The following is a 23,319-nucleotide window of genomic DNA, read 5'->3' as shown; positions in this document are numbered from 1 at the left end:
ACAGAGCTACTGACCCTTTGAATGAACACAAACAAACCATACGAACGTTTTTTTTTACTTTATATAGAATACACACTACACAGTCAAACAACTATCGTTTGAAACTGGCAAAGGGTAGTTCACCCAACCATGTAGTCGCGAAAACGCACGAAGTATTATAAACCTACCACACTGCTGCTACCCTCCCGTGTGGTTGTTGAATGTTATTCCTTTATGATCTCGACATAAACAGAAAGCAGCGCCGCTATCCGTTCACTTGATTTTCGCATTATTTGTCTTTCGATCGTGGACGGGAGCAGACGAAAGTCGCGATTTTTGCGTTTGCAATACGTTGATCGTGTCGGTACGTCGTTTCGATAGTCTTGATGTTTCAGCTTCATGCACATAGCTTTTTCCTTTCATTATTTTTATATCTGACTCATCAGTGAAGTTGTTGATTGCAGAATACTCGTTTATTAATCTCGCGTGAGAAATAAGTGGCATCTTTAATTAAAAGAATACATCTCGGTGACAAAGACGTATCAGAACCGGTTTCGATGGAATTTACTATCGGCTTGTAAAGTTGTGCTTTAAGTGATACAACTCTGAAATCAGTGATACCGCGAAGTTCGGTCGATACCCTTGGTACCACAAATAAACAAAGTGAAAATCGATTTTTTTTAACTAATAACGTCATCGAGTCATAGAGAGGAAAAGCAACACGAACATGTCCAACGCGAACCAGAACGACAAGAGTGTGGAAATCATTATTGAAGAATCAGCTGAACACAGTAATAGCGGTGATATGGATTCGAAACCGACAGCCGCCGTGGTTCCGGTAGTGCCGGAAGCGGTTAGCATCCCAAAACCGGAAACCAGGATGCCAAAGCCAAGTGGCGGTAATCGGAGCAGACCGTTGAAACCAGACTCCAATGGAACACGTGCAAGGTCTGGCAGTGTAAGTGCCTAATGGAAATATAATTTTATTGGACGGAACATCGTTTGTTTGAATATTCTTTCGGCTAAATTTCCGTTGGATGAATATTCCATCTTACCTTATAATAACTTAGACCACATTGTACAGACGTGGCCATGACTGTTAAACACAAAACCTATCGTTGCGTGGTGAACGATGCGGAGTGCCTCAAGTGCAGCAGTTGACTTGAATGTTTTGCGAATTTGAGATTAAAAGTGCATGAAATACAGAATGAAAAGGAAACGAGAAAAATTCACCGAAGCGCGAATGATTGCTGGTGTGATACTAGGGGAAGGTGGGGAGACTTGATCACCCCCTGTTATATCGAGAACTAAAGTAGTTTTGTTCTAGCGTATTTTTAGTATAGATCCTCTAGACAAATTACCTTTATGTGGTGAGTTATTTTTTGGATTGACAACCTTATTTACTCTGCAGAGCGGTTTGTTTGTTTTGCCTTCCTAAAGATTTTTTTGATTGATCACGCAAAATTTGAACAACTTTTCATAACAATGACCAAATGCTTTTGTTTTTTCACAGCACAATCCATAAATATGCTTAATGATCTGTACTGATGAAAATGTCAACATTCCTTCAAAGTTTTAGGATATTTGGATTTAAAGTTATTGTCTCAATATGGGGACACTTGATCCCCCATTACTCACCCATACAAAAATTTGGCGAAAAAATTTAAAAAAAATATAAATCTATCCTCAGGCTTCTAATTTTTTGAAAATTTGACATATTTGATGAAGGGTTGGCAGGAAAAATTATTTATTGCGTAGATATCATAGAAAGAAGTTCAAGTCTCCCCAAATTTTAAAATTACACAGCAAATAATTTTGAAAATTCAACGACGTGTAAAGTTAAAGCCCATCACATCAAACGAATTAACATTCGATATTCAATTAAATTTGATTGAATTTTACAAGTAAGCACCGTTTAAATTTATTTCGATTTAAAAGAATAGTGAGATCGATTGAATGTTACGTTTATTTGCATGCTCCAAATATGTGCATGAAAATACATTTAAAATCACAACATATTTTTATCTGTGTACATTTGCTGTCGAATTCAATAACAAAAATCGTTCATGTATATGCACAGTAGATCTGTTCAAATTTCAAAAAGTTTTTTAAAATCGACCGGTCAACTGGTATTCACAATTTTTATGCTAAGATAAACTTCTGGTGAAAATTTCAGCTCAATTGGTTGAAATTTAGGTGTGCTTCAAATCGATTTAGTGTTTTTGGCATGATTTTGCCCCTAAAAAAATCGTAACTCTGAGTGGGATGAACGAAATTCATTGCAACAACAACTAAATGAAAGCCATACCTATCCTCGAAAATTTTGTAGAACATTGTGTTATAATCGGAACAGATCTTCTACGTGTTTCAACAGATTTCGTCCTTCGAGATACTCAAAAATCAACATTTTTCATTGATAAAAGGCCTATGAAATCTACATCCAGATATTTTTTTGGATTGAATTTGTCGGGGAGTTGCAGCTACACATTCATTTTTGTATAGCACGGTATTAAATCTTGAGCGGGTATCAAATAAAAATTGTAGAAAATTGAGGAGTGGATTCACATTTTAATTTGCTTAATTGATTGCCTCATTACAAAGACTTGCACGCTGGCAAGCATTTCCATCGAACAAGTTACCATTGCTTTTCAATGATCGTCATCAAATAGTTTTGGTTGGGACCTGAAATGTTGTGACAAAGTAATCATTGGTGGCTTGGTAGATTATCATTCAATTTTAACATCATACTGCAACGGCAAGCGTATATGGTGCAGTTGGTAGGGCGTTCGGCTGATAATCACAGCGTCATGAATCGAATCGCACATAAATTGAACAAAAATTTTGTTTGTCAATTTTTTAAAAGAATCTGACAAGAGCAATTGTTTGTAACATCAACCACGTTATAATTGATGAGATGAGTTTGTTACTTCTTGATATGGGATTGCAAATGCTAACATCTTCTTTCAAATTTAAACGTACATGTTCATGATGTAATTAGAGGCGAAAGTACAGATAGTTGATAGTACGACAGGCATGAAGATTTCCATGTAGAAGTAGATATGTACTTCCGCCTTTAATTCTATCGTGAACATGTACGTTTAAGTTGAAAAGATAATATTAGCTGCATTTCCATATCAAGAACATTCTTTTAAAAAATTGACAAACAAAATTTTTGTTCAATTTATGTGCGATTCGATTCATGACGCTGTGATTACCAGCCGAACGCCCTACCAACTGCACCATATACGCTTGCCGTTGCAGTATGATGTTAAAATTGAATGATAATCTACCAAGCCACCAATGATTACTTTGTCACAACATTTCAGGTCCCAACCAAAACTATTTGATGACGATCATTGAAAAGCAATGGTAACTTGTTCGATGGAAATGCTTGCCAGCGTGCAAGTCTTTGTAATGAGGCAGTCAATTAAGCAAATTAAAATGTGAATCCACTCCTCAATTTTCTACAATTTTTATTTGATACCCGCTCAAGATTTAATACCGTGCTATACAAAAATGAATGTGTAGCTGCAACTCCCCGACAAATTCAATCCAAAAAAATATCTGAATGTAGATTGCATAGGCCTTTTATCAATGAAAAATGTTGATTTTTGAGTATCTCGAAGGACGAAATCTGTTGAAACACGTAGAAGATCTGTTCCGATTATAACACAATGTTCTACAAAATTTTCGAGGATATGTATGGCTTTCATTTAGTTGTTGTTGCAATGAATTTCGTTCATCCCACTCAGAGTTACGATTTTTTTAGGGGCAAAATCATGCCAAAAACACTAAATCGATTTGAAGCACACCTAAATTTCAACCAATTGAGCTGAAATTTTCACCAGAAGTCTATCTTAGCATAAGAATTGTGAATACCAGTTGACCGGTCGATTTTAAAAAAACCTTTTTGAAATTTGAACAGATCTAATGCACAGCAATTTGAAAATTCCGCGTATTTTGAAGCAAAAATATTTAAAAAATTTGGGGGCTTTTCTAATTTTATCAATGCAAGTCCTTGGAGAGGGATCAATTTCCCCCGAATATTTTAAAAGTCGATTTTTGACAGGACTCCAAAAAATCGATTGTGTATCAATAACAACAATAATTTAAGGACCGTCATACATCAGTAAAGTTAAATACTATATTTCTTAGAGAGTCTGTGTGGAAATCGCGCATGTTTATTTATTTTTGGCTGTGATACCGTGACCTGCCCTAATTCCGCGCATCGCCTAATACCGTGGTTTTCATAAAAAATCAGAACCTGGCTATCATGGACAATAGACCTCTTCATGTTTTCAAAAAGTATCAAAAATTCAACCGGTCAGCCCAGAATCACAATTCTTATGCTAGAATAAGTCTCTTGTCAAATTTTCAGCTAATTCGGATAAAATTTTGAGGTGGCTCAAGTCGATTTAGTGTTTTTGGGCTATTTTCAATTTTGGAAAAAATCTAACAAGTGATATAAACGTCGAAAACTATCGCAACAACCTCTATACGGAAGCTTTTGGTGTGCTCTACAAGTCTTGTGAACATTGCGATTCGTTTCGTTCACGTTTTGTCCATGTTAAAGTGATTTTTAAGCTTTTAAGTGCATAAAAATACTGCTTCCCCCAAAAGTCGTTGTTCTACAAAATTCCTGAGTTTATGACAAATGATTGTAAATTTATTATATTATTATTCCTCTTTTTTCCTTGAAAATTTGAGTAATATAATTGCCCATGTGCAATTTACCGTTAAATTCTTAAAAATCAGAAGCTGAACATTTGTCATAAATTTGCACGCTAGGATTTCTTTAAGCAAGCTGTTCGAACAAAGCATAAATCAAATCATATGATATTTGATGCTTACAACAAATGACTTCCAAATTTTGTTAATTTCACCATATGTCTGCATGCTTTTAACATTGAGTGCATCGTAGTAACAAGTGAAATCGAAGCTTCTTTGTTTGAACAACTTGTTCGAAAAATCTCAGCGTGCAAATTTTTGACAAATGTTCAGCTTCTGATTTTCAAGAATTTAACGATAAATCACACATGGGCAATTATATTACTCAAATTTCCAGGGAAAAAAGAGGAATAATAATATAATAAATTAACAATTATTTGTCATAAACTCAAGAATTTTGTAGAACAACGACTTTTGGGGGAAACAGTATTTTTATGCACTTAAAAGCTTAAAAATCACTTTAACATGGACAAAACGTGAACGAAACGAATCGCAATGTTCACAAGACTTGTAGAGCACACCAAAAGCTTCCGTATAGAGGTTGTTGCGATAGTTTTCGACGTTTATATCACTTGTTAGATTTTTTCCAAAATTGAAAATAGCCCAAAACCACTAAATCGACTTGAGCCACCTCGAAATTTTATCCGAATTAGCTGAAAATTTGACAGGAGACTTATTTTAGCATAAGAATTGTGATTCTGGGCTGACCGGTTGAATTTTTGATACTTTTTGAAAACATGAAGAGGTCTAACGGACATCACATTATTTGGTGAAATATTCAAACATAATGCGTTTGAACATTTCACCAAATAATACGATGCCCATGGTTCTGATTTTTTTATGAAAACCACGGTATTAGGCAATGCGCGGAATTAGGGCAGGTCACGGTACATCGGAAATCAGAAAAGGGGATCAAGTCTCCCCAGTCTCCCCTACAGAATGCATGATGAAACAAGTCGTTTTTAATTGCTGCATGGCAATTAAGACTCTGTGAAGAACACATTCGAAACAAAAAACCGATTATTCCATCCAATGCAATGATGACGTTCTACAGTTTGCCTTGCGAGCAGAGGCGTAAGATTGCCATTCCAGAGATGGCAAGTTCGATTCTCGGTCCGGTCAAGGAGATGTTTTCGAGTGGGAAACATTCTCAGCTCCCTGGGTATAGTGTATCCATTGTGTATATGCCAAACAAAATACAAATACGACGTCGAAGGATTTATTTTTATGTTTTGATTGTGGGATTTCCGTTTAGCTATTTATAGGAAGCCAGGAGAGGTGTCTATTTTGGCCAATCCTGGAAAATGTATATTTTTCCAACATAATCGATCAGTTTGAAAAGGTGTAGAAGCCAAATAGCCGTCAAGTGCATTTAGCATGACGTAAGGCTCTTCAAATGTATGAAATTGAAAATAACACTTTCCAATACCGTCATGTATGGAATGACGAGTTACTTAATGAAAAGTAGCTCTTCTTGCACAAAATCAATAATCTTGTTCCTGTTTCTTCAGCATTGCCTCGATTTTTATGATTGAGCGTTTTTGTTCTCTTTCTTTTCGTTTTTGCTCTTTTTCATGCAAAGCTTTTTTTTCAAGTTCTTTTGATTCCATAAACTCAACAAATGCTTTGCTGGTGGCTACTAAAGGAGGGATCAATGTCTCGCTTTTTCTTTCCACAAACAGTTGCCTCGGACGATGGTATGGAAAAAGACGAGGCGAGCTCATTGGAACAGCTGTAGCTCCACTCTTAACGGTAGATTCACTTTCGAAAACCTTTATTTTTGGCAGGTGAATCAATGAGATCTTCGTATTCTGCGGTTAAGTTGATCCTCAGCATTGGAACAATCTACAGGTATTGGAGCAGAGGATTGATCTTTCCTTGCCACAAGTAGAATAGATTGGTATCCGCCACATTTCCTTTCCAGAGCACATCGTTCTTGGCCTTCTAAAACTTAGAAAACTGCTTAACTGTCAAGCGTCCTTCAAGCGCATCCAAGAACTTGACCTGTTCAGGTTCCAGGTGCTCTGGTTCGTTGTCTCCATTTGCAATAACAGGCAACTTTTGTAGTCCACCGTATCTAAATTCCATGGGTGAATTCCACTCTTCCTGAAACCAATCCTGATTGCGGTCTCCTTGCCGATAAATACATCCAAATCCCGTTTCATTATCGGACAAAACTTCGCTTTTGCGACTGTCTGTAGAGTAGAGTGGGGCAAGAGTACGCACATAGTTTTCAATCGATCATGTAGCCCTTATGAATAGAGTTTCCATCCCGGGACATCCCGGGACAAAAAATACCGGAATTTAGGAAAATTATTTTTGAAATCCCGAAAATCCCGGGATACCCGGGACAAAAAATGCTGTTTCATTTCCGGTTCGCAAACAGTGTAATTTTTCTTCTCACAAAAGTTATTTGTTTTAAACGCGAAACCCAACTTAGATGGTAAACTCATATCATATTTTTGTTAAATATCTTAGCTGTGCATATGCACAGCATATGTTTCGAAATGGACAAATTGATATGAAATTTTCGAAAATGAATCCACGTGTCTTGGAGGGACTCGAACCCTCAACCTCCTACTCTCTAGATAGGCGTGATAACCCCTACACAACAAGACCACTTAAAGGTCACGTTTGCGGAAAAGCCATCAGAATCCGAGTACCAACCTCCACCGCGGTTAGCTCTCTTTTTTGCAAATTGAATATCTTTCGGATGCTTGATTTGCCCAATCTCCACATTTGCTTTACTGTTGTATATCCAGTAAAGCAAATGTGGAGATTGGGCAAATCAAGCATCCGAAAGATATTCAATTTGCAAAAAAGAGAGCTAACCGCGGTGGAGGTTGGTACTCGGATTCTGATGGCTTTTCCGCAAACGTGACCTTTAAGTGGTCTTGTTGTGTAGGGGTTATCACGCCTATCTAGAGAGTAGGAGGTTGAGGGTTCGAGTCCATCCAAGACACGTGGATTCTTTTTCGCAAATTTCATATCAATTTGTCCATTTCGAAACATATGCTGTGCATATGCACAGCCAAGATATTTAACAAAAAATGGTTTTCGTACGGCCGAGTTGCCGAATAATATGCAATTAATTGTTCTCATATCATATGTTTATACCTCCTATCAGACATGTTTTTTTTTTCAAGTTCGTTTATTTGGTAAACTCAGGCATGTATACGGAGCCAAGGTTCTTAGTGATTCACAATCGATATCATCTTATTATTAAATTAGTAAGAGAGGAACAGACATGAAAATATCGGAGATAGCTAAAAGAACACCTTCACAAAAAATATTAGATTCCCATATACCACTCAATGGAGGGCTACTGACTGATACTTTTCTAGCAGCTACAGCTCTCTATTAATTAAACGACAAATATCTACAGTACAAGATCAGCTACATCTATTTGGCGCCTGCTTCCTACCCATCTCCCGTCTACAGCGAGGTTGTGTACTAGAGTGAATCAAATTTTGACTTTTTTGCTCCCCTATGCTTAAACGATGGCATTTGCTATTTTAATAATCGTCCTAAATTTTTAGCTAATTTGGATGTAATTTGACTGAGCACAAGCAGTTTGTAGCTTATATGAAAATTACTATGAAAACAGTAACTTTTGTGAAAAACTGTTCCCCATCATTGGCCATTAAGCTCTAAAATGTATGAATACGTTAGCAACATAGGGAATTTAACAAGGGAAAATATCGTCGTAACAACTGAACGATTTGAAGCTGGCAACAAAAGTTATTGAGAAAATACTGGATTGTGGGAAATTCAATTTAACACGTAAAAAAATAACATCAATATCAATAATGAGCATTTCTGTTTTCTTTATAATTTTGCTCACAAAAGTCAAATTGCTTCGCAACATCAACTGCTTTTTAGCTTAGGATCTATTCTATGATAGCGATGCGTTAAATATATTCAAATAGATTCTGAGCCGCTTCTCAAAACGATCCTTTACATAAGTGGCAATTCTCATAGTAATTTTCATATAACCTTCAAATGGCACGTGCACAATCAAATTACATCCAAATCAGCTAAAAATTTGGGAGAACTATTAAAATAGCAAAAACAATCGTTTAAGCACAGGGGAGCGAAAATGTCAAAATTTGAATCACTCTATTGTGTACACTAGCTGATATTCCTCGCGCCGCCCAACATTGAGTCAGTCTTCCTGAGCTTCTTGCCTCAAAAACAATTCTTGATCCAATTCATGTCCTTCCAATCGACGTTCGTACAACAAACTTTCCAGCACATACGCAAGTACAAGTGGTCCGACCCCGATGCTCTGCCTTATTTTTTGGTGTACCGCTTCGATCAAAATCAACTCTGGTCAACAGGCTGCAATCAATTTGTCCAATTCTCGGCTTCTGTCAAAATTGTATACCAACTTTAATCACGAAATCTATTAACCCCATTATCGTTGAATTATAGAGTTAACTTACGTTAAATTATCGAACTCCGATAATAATTGAGTTCATCTTTATCGCAGCAAGCGATTACGTTAAACACAATTAACTTTATCGGCGATAACGATAAATTAACGATAAACATCAAGATTAGGAAGCGATCTGTTCAACATTAGGAAGAGCTGGAGCTATTGGCAAAAGTATCAATTAGTAGCGCAAAAGTATCAATTAGTAGTGAGGGGGTTCCCATATCATCAATAGGTTATGGGCCCAGTACGATTCTACTGCGCATCTTCCGTCTTTCGTCACTAGGGTATTGAATGCAATCACAGCAACTGTCTAAACCCAATGCATATTCAAAATAATGCCGACAGTCAAGCCGACTTCAATCGCCAGTGAACCCTTCTTCTCGGACTTGGCGATCGTATATTCCAAAAGGGTACTCTACCTTCCGAGAAAAACGTGAATATTATTTGCTCCTTGAAGTCGTTTTTTTTTTCAAAAGAATCGATTCAAATTAGAATTGAATTGAGTTCCAATTTTAAATCTGCATTATCTGGCCTTCCTAAAATGTGAACTTCACCCTGAACAATGAATAAAATCGTTTTTAAATAAAAAAATAAGTTTTCTAAGGAATCATCGAAAAATCCCGGGATTTCCCGAGATATACGAACAAGTTCATCCCGCATCCCGGGACAACGAAAATGGCCGGGAAATGGAAGCTTTAATCCTCCAAAAATTCTATAAATCGTCATACATTTCGCAACACCACCCAGCTCAGCGTTGCGCAATTTATGGATGTTTCTTTTGATTGAAACATTATCATTAAGATGAAATTGTGTTTCCGGACTATGTTGAGGTGTAAAACAATACAAAATACAATTTTATTATTCCGCTTCAGTGCTTTGTTCACTAAGTCCTTTCATACACCAAATTACTTATCATCTTCCAAACTCGGACGTACATGTTCATGATCACACGATTGTAGTTCCGTTCGGCCAAGCTCCCATGAAGGGGAGGAAGTCGATTTGGCAGAAGGAAGGTCGTGTGATATGTGCCATCACAAATATTGCCCTCCGCTCGCTTTCAAATCGACTTCTATAAAAAACATTCTTCATGCCTGCCGTATCCTAACGGAACTATCAATTCTATACTTTCGCCTCTAATTCTATCATAAACATGTATACGTCCGAGTTTGGAAGATGATATTAGCATTTCCATATCATTGTAAATCGTTTAACTTCACGTAGAAGTAACACACACGAAATCATTAATTTAGACCAAATTACTTATCTTTAAAAGGAGAAATTGTGATAATTTTCGATTTCTGTCCCTTTCTTCTTTGTTGTGGATCATCACGCTTTGGAAGTAGTCTTATTTCGGCGGAAGATACGGGTTTAACAACAGAGCTTAAAGGTGCACATGCGTACTCTTGCCCCACCAGTTCCTGCGTACTTTTACCCCACAGCCCCATAATTTATTCATTTTATGGTTTTGACTTCTTGGAAACCCAATCGAATTTATGTTCTGCACCATAAAGTACTCTATACAATAGGTTATCGAAATGGTATAATGTTCACCTGATTGAACGTATATATGGTAATGGAATACTAGTTGCAAAAACACAATTATTTCTAGGAAAATGACCAGAAAATTAACTATCTTCATATCTCCCTTGTTGTTTATTCAAATCGTTTACAATTACACATGAAAATAGTTGGTTAGAATACCTATCAAACTGATGCAGTGCTGCTATTTTATCTTTTTTTATAACTTCATAAAATCAAAACGCGCACTCTTGCCCCACTCTACTCTACTCCACGATGACTACGCTCGTCGAGGATCGTCTTTTCTCAATATTTCTTCAGCGGAACGAAGAGACTCACGTCAAGCGCTTGAGTAACATACGTTGAATTTGGATACAAAGCAATCAAAACCAATTTGATTGCCGATGCAGAAATCAATGCTCATTAGCGTCACATGACTGTTATGACCATCAGCGAACAATAGAACAGGAAACGAGATTCGTTGTTCTTTCAGCCAGGGAAGAAAAATGTTCTTCAGATACTCATACAGCATTTCCTGTCATCCATCCGCTTTCTGTTATTCCAACTCTGTAGTCTTCAGGGACATTTTCTAGCAATTGCTCTTGGATGCCGACTTTTGTGGGGGAACACAATTGACGGCGTAACCAGCCTCCCAGCTGCATTACCGGCAAATGTAGTTTTCTTCATCGTTTCCGAACACGGATTGGACATACTTAACATTTTTTGGAGCCAAATATTTTTTGTTTCGCACAGCCAGTTGGAATGCTGTTTCATCCACGATGAAACATATTTATTTATTTATTACCAGACTAAGGCCCGATTTGGCTGTGCAGAACGCAAAAGTCTTCTCCATTCAGCTCGGTCCATGGCTGCACGTCGCCAACCACGCAGTCTGCAGAGGGTAGGCAAATCGTCCTCCACCTGATTGATCCACCTTGCCCGCTGAGCACCTCAGTTTCTTGTTCCCGTCGGATCGATGTCGAGAACCATTTTCATCGGATTCTGGCTACGTGCCCAGCCCACCACAGTGTTCCGATTTCCGCGTTTTGAACGATGGATGCCCCAAGTAACATTTCAAGTTTTATTCCGCTCTAAGAATGGTTTTCAAGATCAATTTATAAGATATAACAATAAAACCGAATAATACACGGCAACCTTCTGATGACCACTATAAGAGTAAGATATTGCCAAGTGGCCCTCTCCACATAACCACTATAAATCTATTATGAGAGCATTCAGAAACCCTTTTAAACCACCCGCAAAAAAGGGAATTTGGCTGCGGCAGCTGTCAAAATGTTGCTTTGAAAAAAGAGAAACAAAACTTTGCAGAAAAATAATAACGAAATGGATTGTTGATGAAAATTATGATGATGACAACAAATTATTATTTTTTTTTCAGGGCAAAGCTGGTGAAAAAATAAACTTGAACACTACGCGCCGGCAATATAACGTAGTTCAGGGAAATAAATCGAAAATATTTATTACCACAACATCCAGCATGTCCACTAAATCGATTAGTACTTTTCCCAAATTATTAATAAATAAAATTATTTATCAGAAAAAGTATGATACGTGGTGAAAATGTCGTTAAATCATTAATTTCAGTGATATATTTCACTGAATGCGAAATGCTTCTCCATTTTCAATATGGCCATCATGGAATTTGATCAGAATTTTTTTGCTTTTATTAAACACCGTCATAAACTCTTCGCAATGCAAACATTCTTATGGGGGTAATTTCATTTGACCACATTATGATTAAAAATTGGAGCTTTAATCGAGCGTTGAAATTTGGATTTATTACGCTCTTCATCACAACCATAGATATGTTCATATGCTCAATAGGCATTTGACGTTTGAATCTGTTTTCCAGTAGATTTATGAGAGGTTTATTGATAGCAATAAGAGCGCCAATAAAACTGAGCAATTAGCTTGGTGATTGCTGTCATAAGTCCGCAATAAGAATTAGATAAAGCCAGGAAGCGTGGAAATTGTTACTTGGGTGGTTCTCCCAACAGCTGATGCAACTCGTTCGTCTCCTCCACGTACCGTCCGCCATCTACACCCCACCATAGATGATACGCAGCACTTTCCTTTCGAAAACTGCCAGTGCGCATTGGTCCTCCACGAGCCTCGTCCAGGTCTCTTGTCCATAGAGAACTACCGGTCTAATAGGCGTTTTGTAGATAGTCAGTTTGGTACGGCGGCGAACTCTATTCGATAGAGCGTTTTGCGGAGTTCAAAGTCCGTACGATTCCCTGCGTCTCCTAATTTCTCTGCTGGTATCGTTATCGGAGGTCACCAGTGCGCCAAAGTACACGAATTCAACAATCGCCTCGATTTCGTCACCACCAATATAAACATTCCACCACGATAAAAAATATGGTTCGTAAATTGCAGCAGATGTTCGTAGCCATCTTCTCTGGAGAAGCATCATGTTTCAAGATAATGTTTTACATTAATTTGAGATGTATTTTCCTTCCGCTTGTGCTGGAGCCTTCACATTCAATTACTTTTGAACACTTGGCTACGCCACGCTTTCGCTTTCCGCAAAAAAAATAAAACCACAAAACATCTGACCTACCGGGTTTAATTTTCTCTTCAAATTCCATGTTAATTTTATTCCGTGAATTGCAGACGCAGTCACTTGAGCAAAAATTCTCGACGATGTAATCAATGTCCATTGAAGAAAAAGTCATCGGCAATTTACCAGATGACTAAGAGAATGTAGCAACACATTTGATTAATGACAATGATGATCGATTTTTACTGTAAAGTGAACGGCGCTCATCATGCGCTCATTCAATTTTTGTAAGTATTTGTTGCATGGGGAATTTATTAGCTGATATAAGTATTTAGGTGATTTTCATAATGACAGCAGAATTTGAAATATCGAAATACCGGTATTTTCCATCTCTAATACCGTCTAAATTTCTACAACTGGTTATGCTAACTCTCTGCTGCTTTTTCAGCCATTGAACCTAAAGGGGCAGGTGGACGAGTAATTATTTCATCAGCATGAGCCAGAATTTTATGAACTGTAGCAGGAATTTTATTCCATCCGTACGAACTAAGATTCAGTTCATATGAACTTTGGCAATAAACATTAAACTTGTTGATATTCAATGAATTGTCTAAAAGTTCAGTATTAGAGAATGTTTTTTTTTACAAAAAAAATTCAATTGTAGTACTGATACCAGGTTCACCCGATCGTGGTTGGTCCACTTTAATACTGAAATGTTCGTTTTTTCACATTTTTTTTATTTCTCGTATAGTACTTTAAACAATTTTGTAACTTGGTGTCTAACGATGAATATTTGAAAAATGATGAGCCTCCCAAATAAACGATAGATTTCACATGACATTTTCAATTAATGAACACATGAAATCGTATTGTGCGCTGAGGTACGACTATAAGCAAATTGCCACCATCAATGAGCTTGTAAAAAGCTTACAAGAAAGATTTGAATGTCGTAATGAATATGAAAAGGAAAACAAAACAAGAAAACTAAACATACACCTCTCAATCTTTAGCCTCAACCGTGCATATAAATAAATGCTTCTTGAAATGCACTTCATTACCAGCTTGTATTTCGGAGCGCAATAAACCAGCAACTTTCGATAGCTGTATCTTTTAATGCAACCCGTAGGAGGAAACACGCTGGACCGAACCGGAAAATTAACCGTTAATTCAGGGGTGAACCGTCGAAGATGAACTAAGTTGTTGATTTTACAGCTGAATGAAATGCCAAATAACACAGCTTCTAATGACTTTTGTAATAATACGTTATAGAAATGACTCCCTATGTATATATAGCAATCAGGTTTATGCAAAACACTGATTTAAAAAAAATCGCACGTCATGTTCATCCAACAGGTTCTTACCCTTCAAATACTTGTGCTCGTCATAGATTGATTCAACAGCGTAGAGATGATGAAGATGCCTGATGGAAATCGAATTGTTACGGCATTTCGCTGGAGTTACTCCGTAGATGTTCAAACACCATTGAGTTGAAAAACACAATGCCATAACCAACTACTCTGAGCTAATCCCAATGATAACAAACCGAAAATGGACTGCAAAATTGCAAGTGAAATTACTTCGCAAATCAAACATCTGTAGGCAAATGCTGGTGGCCTATTCAGGGCGCTGATTCCACCTTTCTTATCCAGTCAATTCGATGAGATAGTCGGAAGAAATACATTTATTATTAAAAGTGAGTGACACTATTCTATCGTAATTTTTATGAATCGGTAACTACATTAGTTTACGGCAGTAATGTGAGTATTTTGACTATTTTCTAGGCCAATCATACTCGAAGTATGAAGGGTAGTATAAAAAAAAAGAAAGGGTAAAACTACTGTGGATGCCGACGAATTGAGTCCCCATATGTGGTGAGATATTTATACTTAAAAATATTAATTAGTGAAATTACGTATGGGAGAAAAATCCCGTGAACAAGATTCCTAAAGTGTATAGCTGCCTTATAGGCGATGAATGAATCGGCGACATATAACCGGTCTTATGAATGGGATTTGCGACGTGTTTGATTAACACCCTTATTGCTAAAGAACCAATATGGCAGATGCACATTAGCATCTATTGACACTTTTCCGATTCCTACTAATTTTGGCAAACCACGTATTGAGCATGACTTGATTTAATAACGCATAAATAATGTACAATTAGCACATATCATGGTGCGAAAGATGACGTAATTATGCAGAAAAAAGGGTTTTGATAATGAAGCGTACATCGTAATTTTGAGCTATTATTTTCATAATGATCGCGGATCCGTAGTAATGCATGGTAGTTCATTCCGGATAAATTATCACTTTCTAGCCAAATTTGAATCATAGCTTTATGCATCCCCAATTTCATTATTCCGCGAAACAAATGAAATGGAAAACGTAGTGGCTGACTTCGAGTTAAGAAAACCTCCAGCAATTGGTCAATTTCTTTTAAACTTTTTCAATTTTTGTCACACCTAGTAAAAATTTCAGAACCAACCAATCCCTTTCATGCATTCCCAACACGGACATCAAAATCATGTAAGTTACGGGCCTTTTGACCCACCGCTTCATTTTCTCTGGGCATAAAAAGACCCGTGTTTCGCGCCCTAGCGTTATTTCTGTTGCAGAATCCACGATTAGTAGGAACGAAGAGTGAAAGGTGATTATAGAATGAAGCCAGTGGTGAATTTCAAATTCACCACACGTTTATCTACATACATTTCCAAAACCCCAAATCTGGCGTAATAGTTTTCATACAGTGCCGAAACTCAAATTATGATTGTTCAGCATAACTAAGCAAACGATCTACCATTATTTCAGCCCCATACGCGTTATGGTTCTTTCATCTCGTGCTCTTGAAAAAAATATTGGAAAAGCACGTGGTTTACAAAATGGCCGATTTCTGGCTTCATTCTATAATCACCTGAAAAGAGCTGTGGCGTCGCGTCGGTAGCGGTCCCAGCCAGTGTTGGGAAATGTACAATAAAACACTTTGATTATGCGATTGTTTACATTTTATCCAGTCAAATTCCTTGCGCACCTCTTATGCCTCAAACCAGGTTTTAGCGCATGAATAAGCACCACTTTAAGAAGGCCCTAAGGAAAACATATGGATTGAATGAAGCACATGATTTTGGGTTTGATTGATTTGAAACACGGCTACCGTCTTTTTGATTTCAAAATAACTTCGTTTACAATAAATATTTAGTCGCTTACCAAGGTGGCTTCACATTAATTACCTTCTCAACAAACCAAAGATTCCTTTCCCGTGGCGCTCACGGAGATACAGAGCACTCCTCTTATAATCTTATAATAATAAATATCAAACTGATTTTCCTCTCCTAACCCTTAATTGACTGTAAGGGTGTGACCGCGGGGCAGCAGGGACTTTGTCCAAGGGCTTGACGACCCCTCCCAATGGCCACTGAGAGTTAGACCGGGACCATCGTCCCTAACCCCTAATCCCAAGGCGTCAAGCGACCCGTGCCGAGGGGATGCATGGCCAGGGGGGTGAAATAATAAGCTAGGCCTTTAACGGAGCCTGTGGGGTACCTGGGCACCCTCCACAGTAATTGTTCCTTACCGCGTCATGCTGGGCTCTGGCGTGGTGGACCTCTTTTCCCGAGCAACTCGTGGGACCAAAATGGAAAACCAAGTCAATTCTTCAATTAGTGGTAGTAGTGTAGGCGACAACCCCTTCGCAAGAGGTGGGTTGTTCAGGTCTAGGAGGCCAGAGGCAATAGTCGGCAGCTCAGTGCGCAGCGCCAGCGTGGGTCACTTTGCGTCATCGAAGCATAATATCAGTAAGGAGCTCAAAAGGAGCTTGCAGAAACTTCGAAAGTCGATGCTGGACGCCAAGCTGGAGAGGGCGGTCGGGACGGCCAATTGTAAACCCGTGAAATCGGTGGAGTCGAGGTCTACCCAGACTGAGGCCCAAGGATTCGCGGACTCGGGCAAGGTCGAATCGACCGAAGGCGTGCCAGCGAAGACAGTGGTACCAAAGTCTACCCAGACTAAGGCTTAAGTATTCGCGGATACGTCGGGGGTGACTGCTCCAGCAGACACAAAAACGGGGGAGACAGTCTCCAGGGGATGAGCTCCCTGGGGGCCGCTCCAAAACGCGGAGGGTTACTACCCCGAACAAGGGTAGTGGGGCTGGGAAGCTGAACCCCGGCCAGGTACCTCCAAAACCGGGGGAGGAAGGACCTGGAAAGGTCCGTCCACTCAGGAAAGACGGTGGTAAGGGGTTACGGCAGGCTGAAAGTTCTCAGCCGCACCAGACCAGGTAAATAGAGGGGGATGACGCCTCCTGGACCCTGGTCAAGAACAAGAGGAAACCAAAGACGTCAAGGGCCGAAAAGAAGGCCCAGGCGAATGAGGGTAGCAAGAAGTCTAGGGTAGGCGCCAATCGCTCCAGGGGCGATGCCCTAGTCATCACGGCGGACGAGGCTAAGTACTCGGACGTCTTGAAGGCGATGAGGAGTGACGTCAAGCTCGGTGAACTCGGCGCCGACGTACGTCGAATAAGACGTACCCGGATGGGCGAGATGATCCTCGAGCTGAAGCGGGGCGTCTCGCAAAAGGGCGCCGCCTACAAGAAGTTGGCGGAGGAGGTCCTAGGCGAGACGGTCATGATGAGGGGACTCACGACGGAGGTGAATCTAAGGGTTAAAGACCTGGACGAGATCACCGAAGTCGAAGAGCTCGTCACGGCACTGCGGCGACAGCGTGAAGTGGAGACGCCCACCGCAGCCGTTCGGCTACGGAAAGGTCCGGCAGGGACGCAGGTAGCATTGGTTCGGCTATCTGCAGCGGACGCCTCCAAGGTAGTCAAGTTAGGGAGCGTCAAGGTGGGATGGTCGGTGTGCCCTGTGGGCACATACGAGCAACCCGAAGTTTGCTTCAAGTGCCTGGAACCGGGACACAAGCAATGGGACTGCAAAGGCCCTGACAGAAGCAATCTCTGCCGACGCTGCGGATTGGAGGGACATAAGGCACAATGCTGCACGAACCCTCCCAATTGTTTGATTTGTTCCAGCAAAGCTGTGAACAGCAAGCACCCCATGGGGAGTTCGATGTGCCCGGCGTTTAAGCGTGCTGCAAAATCACAGTGCAGGTAACGCAGCTGGCTTGCTAGGCCTCGCCCGAGTGTTTGGTGTGCGCAGGTTTAGAGGAAACGGCGGAACACGTGTTGTTCGTGTGCTCACGTTTTCGCGCAATGCGTGACCACATGCTTGCCACATGTGGTCTGGATACTACCCCGGACAACCTAGTTCGGAGAATGTGTAAAGATAAAGTTGGCTGGAACGCCGTTTTATCGGCTATCGCCCAAATCGTCTCGGAGCTACACAGAAGCTGGCGCGTGGACTCAAGGATGGCTAGTTCAGGCGCAAATAAGAGGTGGTCCAAGGGATCGGAGTCGGCTTCATGGGTCATACCGGTGGTCATGCTCTGTGGTCGAACTCGATCCTTCTATCGAACAAGTGTTCGCGCGAAGAACAACATGGTATCGTCGCTTTCGCGGCGTTGGTCAACCGGGCGGGTTCCGAGCCCGAGGACGGAAAGGGGTCCTCGTCAAGGCTGGGGCAGGCGTAGGCACCGCATCGGCAAGTCTCTCTGTGTGCTGGCGAATAGGCCCTATCGCAGAAAGGAATAGGCCCTATCGCAATTTGGGGTGCACGCGGCATCATCATTCTTGATACCAGTCGTGCAGAGGGAAGCAGGCGCGAAGTCGACCCTTCCCACCTTCCGAGGACATAGGGCGTGGTAAGGCCACCTGGAAAGCCGGTAATGCGCTGGCACGATACCATGGTGTTCTTCTAAAAAAGCGAGTCACGAAGTTCGATGCTGCAAGGACACGCAGCTAACCTCGAGGGTGCGTTGTGCACTGGCCCCCCTTTGAAGCATTACTTTCTGGTTGTACCGAAGGGACTATGGGCTTGGCGGCAATGGAAACGGTTTAGCGGGTCGGGGATGTAGTCCTGCCTCCCTCGGTGATCCCTAACCCCGCACTTCCTGGTCAACCCAGGATGTCTGTTGAGCAGATTCCCCCTCCATTGATTAGGAAGAAAAAAAGATGTGACCGGCTCATACTGTCCATAGCAGCTGTTTCTTGCCCTCAATTGAAGTTGGTTGAGGATGACAATTTGATCATATTTTTTGCATGCCTAATGTGCACAAACACATATACAAGCACAAAAAGACAATAGTTTCGTCAAGTTGATTGTATAAAAGACCATGGGTCTCCAAGCCTCCTATAAAAAGGTTGAATTTGGAAGGAAATAATATCCTTTTGTTACAAGTTTTTGAATGAGAAAGGAAAAAATATTTCTTCATACCTGGCAAACTGCAGTCGTAAAAACTTGGTGATCACATTTTTGAAACACAATCTAAATAAAATAAGGTTTTAAATAGAATTTGAATCAAAATACGAATCAAAATCCCACAATTCCTATATTTTTATATACATACTTACTGATATAAAGCTGAACTGATATAAAATTGATCAGATTCGGGAGCACTCATTCCACGATGAATTCTATTGAAAGCGGAACAAATGCTGGGGTATTGCCTAATCGCCAATAGTAAACGGGAACACGGCGAAATATTACTGACAGCTTCTTCTGTTACTATAATTCTATTGGTCGCAAAGCTTTTATTGGACTTTGAGAAAATGAAATCAGAGTTGCGTACTTAATGTAAAATCAATTCAATAAAAAATCCGCGGAAAAAAAATCAAAATTTCGTTTCGTTTCGAAAAATTTCGAATTAAATGGACGTTGATTTCGTATCGTTTCGAAGTCTCGAAAGTAAATATATATTTCGTTTCGTTTCGTTTCGAGTCAACACAAACATTTTAAATTTCGATTCGTTTCGTTTTGTTAGGAAAAATCGCACATCCTTAGTCGCAGTTCCCTCCCGCAGACATCCCAGCACTGTCGGCCTACCGACATCACAGCGTCGCCGGTAACGAACAGCAAAGCGGCGTCAGTTCTCGAGCTAATACCAGCTTAGCGTACTAACACGTGTTTCTAGCATCATCAAGGTATGCTATAACCTTTCCATTTCCCCCTTCCACCTGAAATTGCAGAACGGGCCCCAACGATCGTCGTCATCATTCGTCATCTATCCAGATTTGGCTGAATCTAAATAAAATTATATACAACTTTTCGAGTTACTCGAGCCACCGTTGCCATTGCTCCGTATCGATAATCATCATCACGACATTTGCAACCGCAGATAAGTGTAACGATGATTGGAATTCAGAAGGACCTTTAGATTTTGATTTTCGTCAATGTGACTTTGTATTACTGAATGCATTAATTTCTGCCGTTCGCTGGGACGAATGTCTCTATGGGTGCAATATTAACGAGGCCGTAACAAATTTCTACCAACGAGTGTTTTCCATTGTCCGAGATGTAGTCCCGACGAAACAACAATGCCTACATATGAGGAAAAAACAGTCTTGGTGGAACAGAGAGCTACAGCAGCTCCGTAACCGTTTGCGTAAAGCTAGGAAACGATATGTCCGTTCGAGGGGTGAACAACGCAAAGTTGAGCTGCGTGACATAGAGTGCAAATACAACTCAAATACAATGCTTTAGCGGCTATATTCATCGCACGGAAGAAAACTTTAAACGAGATCCTACATTATGCTGGTCGTTCGTAAGAAGTCGGAAACAGACGAGCGGAATCCCTAAACGAATTAGTCACCACGAAGTTATTGCTGAAACAACGCTCGAAACAGCTAATTTGTTCTCGTCGTTCTTTCGAAGCATGCTAAGTAATAACCGATCATCTTCGTCTGAAGAGTACTTGAGTAGTTTGCCTCGACACGAATTGAGTTACCGCCTTTCAACTTTTCTCCGGAAGATGTGTCCAGCCAACTCCGAGGTATAAATGACTCCAAAGGCGCTGTAAATGAAAATTAGTTTTAAAAACGGTACAAGACCTCGTCTTTTAATGCCCGAAGGATTTAGCGTTATTATGATTTCCATTTCTTGGTTAGGCGATTGGCCTTGTGAATGTATTTTTGCGAGTGAAGAAAGTGCTTGGGACTACCAATCTGTCGGAGTCTGCAAAGTGCAAACATTGTTTATGGCCTTTTCATTCGATATGGTATGCAGACTATTCGGTAAGCTGATTAGTGATTGTATGATTATATGCGCTTTTATATGTTATTAACATCTTGTCTGTTAAATATTTTGGCTGTGTATATGCACTACATATGCTTTTGGAATTCACAAATTGATACTAAATTTGCGTAAAAGAATCCTCGTGTCTTGGTGGGATTCGAGCCCAGAACTTCTTACACTTTGGATAGGGTAAATCAAGCATCCGAATTTGCAAAAACAAGATCTCACCGCGGTGGAGGTTAGTACTCTAATTCGAAGGACTATTCCGCAAACGTGACCTTTGAGTGGTGTTGTTGTGTGAGGATAGGCATCTTGAGAGTAGGAGGTTGGAGAGAGTGGAGGGTTCAACTCCCATCAAGACACGTGGATTCTTTTTTGCAAATTTGATACCAATTTTTCCATTTCGGAAACATGAGCTGTGTATATACACAGCACAGCCAAAATATTTAACAAAAACAGATTCTTCGTACAGCCGAGTTGCCAAAAATATGTAATTAATTTATCGAAACAATGTTAAATATGTCGTAGAATATTTTGAAGCTTGCTAAAACCTTAAAGTACGAAGGCAAAATTTAACGAAAAAAATCCATATAAACAAGGTAAAAACTCTATATGGTCGAGGTATACCTGTAGATGTTTGAACTTGCGGCCGTATTGCAGTTCGATCCTTGGTCACCTTACTTTGCTAAAAAAAAACTTGATCACACACGAGACACTGATCTACTCGTCATACACAAATCTAGGAAAAAATCCACTTTACGCCTTTATTAGATAAAAATATTTTCATCAAATTCGGCTGTTCGAACCAAACATGTGAGGAGAAAAAAAATCAACAATCAAAACAAATTTCAGCAGTCACCTGCGAAGCCTTTGTGATAAATAAAAACACTTCCTGCTTATTTACATTCAAAATTTACAAACAGTAAGTCAAAACGCTAAATTACATTAAAATGCATTACACGATTGATGAACATATGAGCCTATAAAGTAATAAAGGGATTACGATCGCAATCAACGATCGTTATTCCGTCATTTCTGAAACATTTATTTCCCATAGTCATGCTATCTGAAAGCAATCACCGCTACTTCTACTTCAATACATCATGATTTATGTATTTTATTCACATTTCTAGCGCTCACCCAATCGACGCAATCGCCGTGATACCACTGCCGCCCAAAACGATGCCATTCCCTTGCTCCCTACCGATGAGGGTCGATTACCGCGTCAAAAGCCGCCCACAACGGGCCCCGAAATGGACGAGGACGATGGACCGATTGATATCGGAGGGGGAGATTACGATAACAGAGGGATCGACGACGGGTTTCTCCCACAAAAACCTAGCCGAGACGATCGGGACCGAGATGTCGGTCGAAGGTCTCCCGGTAGAAGGAACAGTAACCCGATGGGACCATTTCCGTACGCTCCCGAATTTGGACCGCAATTGCCTCCGGTACGGTAACCTTTTTGTCTATAATGAGTTTTAAATCAAGATGATAGTCAATGTTTGCGTTTTATTTTAGATTATACAAACAGCCGATGGAGCGCGAGTGATTCCCGATGTGAACGTGTACCAGCAGAAGAAGAATCTCGCTCAAGGGATGATGGACTTGGCATTGCTCTCAGCCAATGCCAATCAGCTACGCTACGTGCTCGAGTCGTATTCGCGTCATCCGTATTTCTACTTTAGTTTGACTTTCATAGCGACCAGCATCATCTGCCAGGTGGCCGTTGGGATTGGGTTGATCTGGAAGAGTCGATACAATATCAAAAACCAGGACGATTTCTGCAAAGCTGATCGAATCAACAATATGGTGACGATAGGAATCTTCGTCATCACGCTAGTGAACGTACTTATATCGGCGTTTGGGGTGGCAGAGCCGACCCAAGCAGTGTAGTTGGTAATTGAAACTCTCTAAAGCTACAGTTGGTACTATGCATTTAAGTTGTACATTTTTAATAATAACACGAATCTCACGTATTCAATAAAGACATATTGAAAATCGAAA

At 40.0% G+C, this 23,319-nt stretch overlaps 1 protein-coding gene across 1 annotated transcript; it reads left to right on the top strand.

Annotated features, from left to right (window-relative positions):
* The first annotated feature begins 241 nt into the window (after positions 1 to 241).
* Positions 242 to 23,319, top strand: LOC134215712 (ninjurin-A-like). Its single transcript, XM_062694838.1, has 3 exons — positions 242 to 937; positions 22,446 to 22,763; positions 22,834 to 23,319. The coding sequence occupies exons 1-3, from the start codon at positions 707 to 709 to the stop codon at positions 23,206 to 23,208; spliced, it is 924 nt and encodes a 307-aa protein (XP_062550822.1). The 5' UTR covers positions 242 to 706; the 3' UTR covers positions 23,209 to 23,319.

The sequence above is a fragment of the Armigeres subalbatus genome, chromosome 2 (assembly GCF_024139115.2).
Source record: "Armigeres subalbatus isolate Guangzhou_Male chromosome 2, GZ_Asu_2, whole genome shotgun sequence".
Taxonomy (NCBI): domain Eukaryota; kingdom Metazoa; phylum Arthropoda; class Insecta; order Diptera; family Culicidae; genus Armigeres; species Armigeres subalbatus.
Note: the sequence above shows the minus strand (reverse complement) of the source record. Positions and strands in the feature narration are given on the sequence as shown.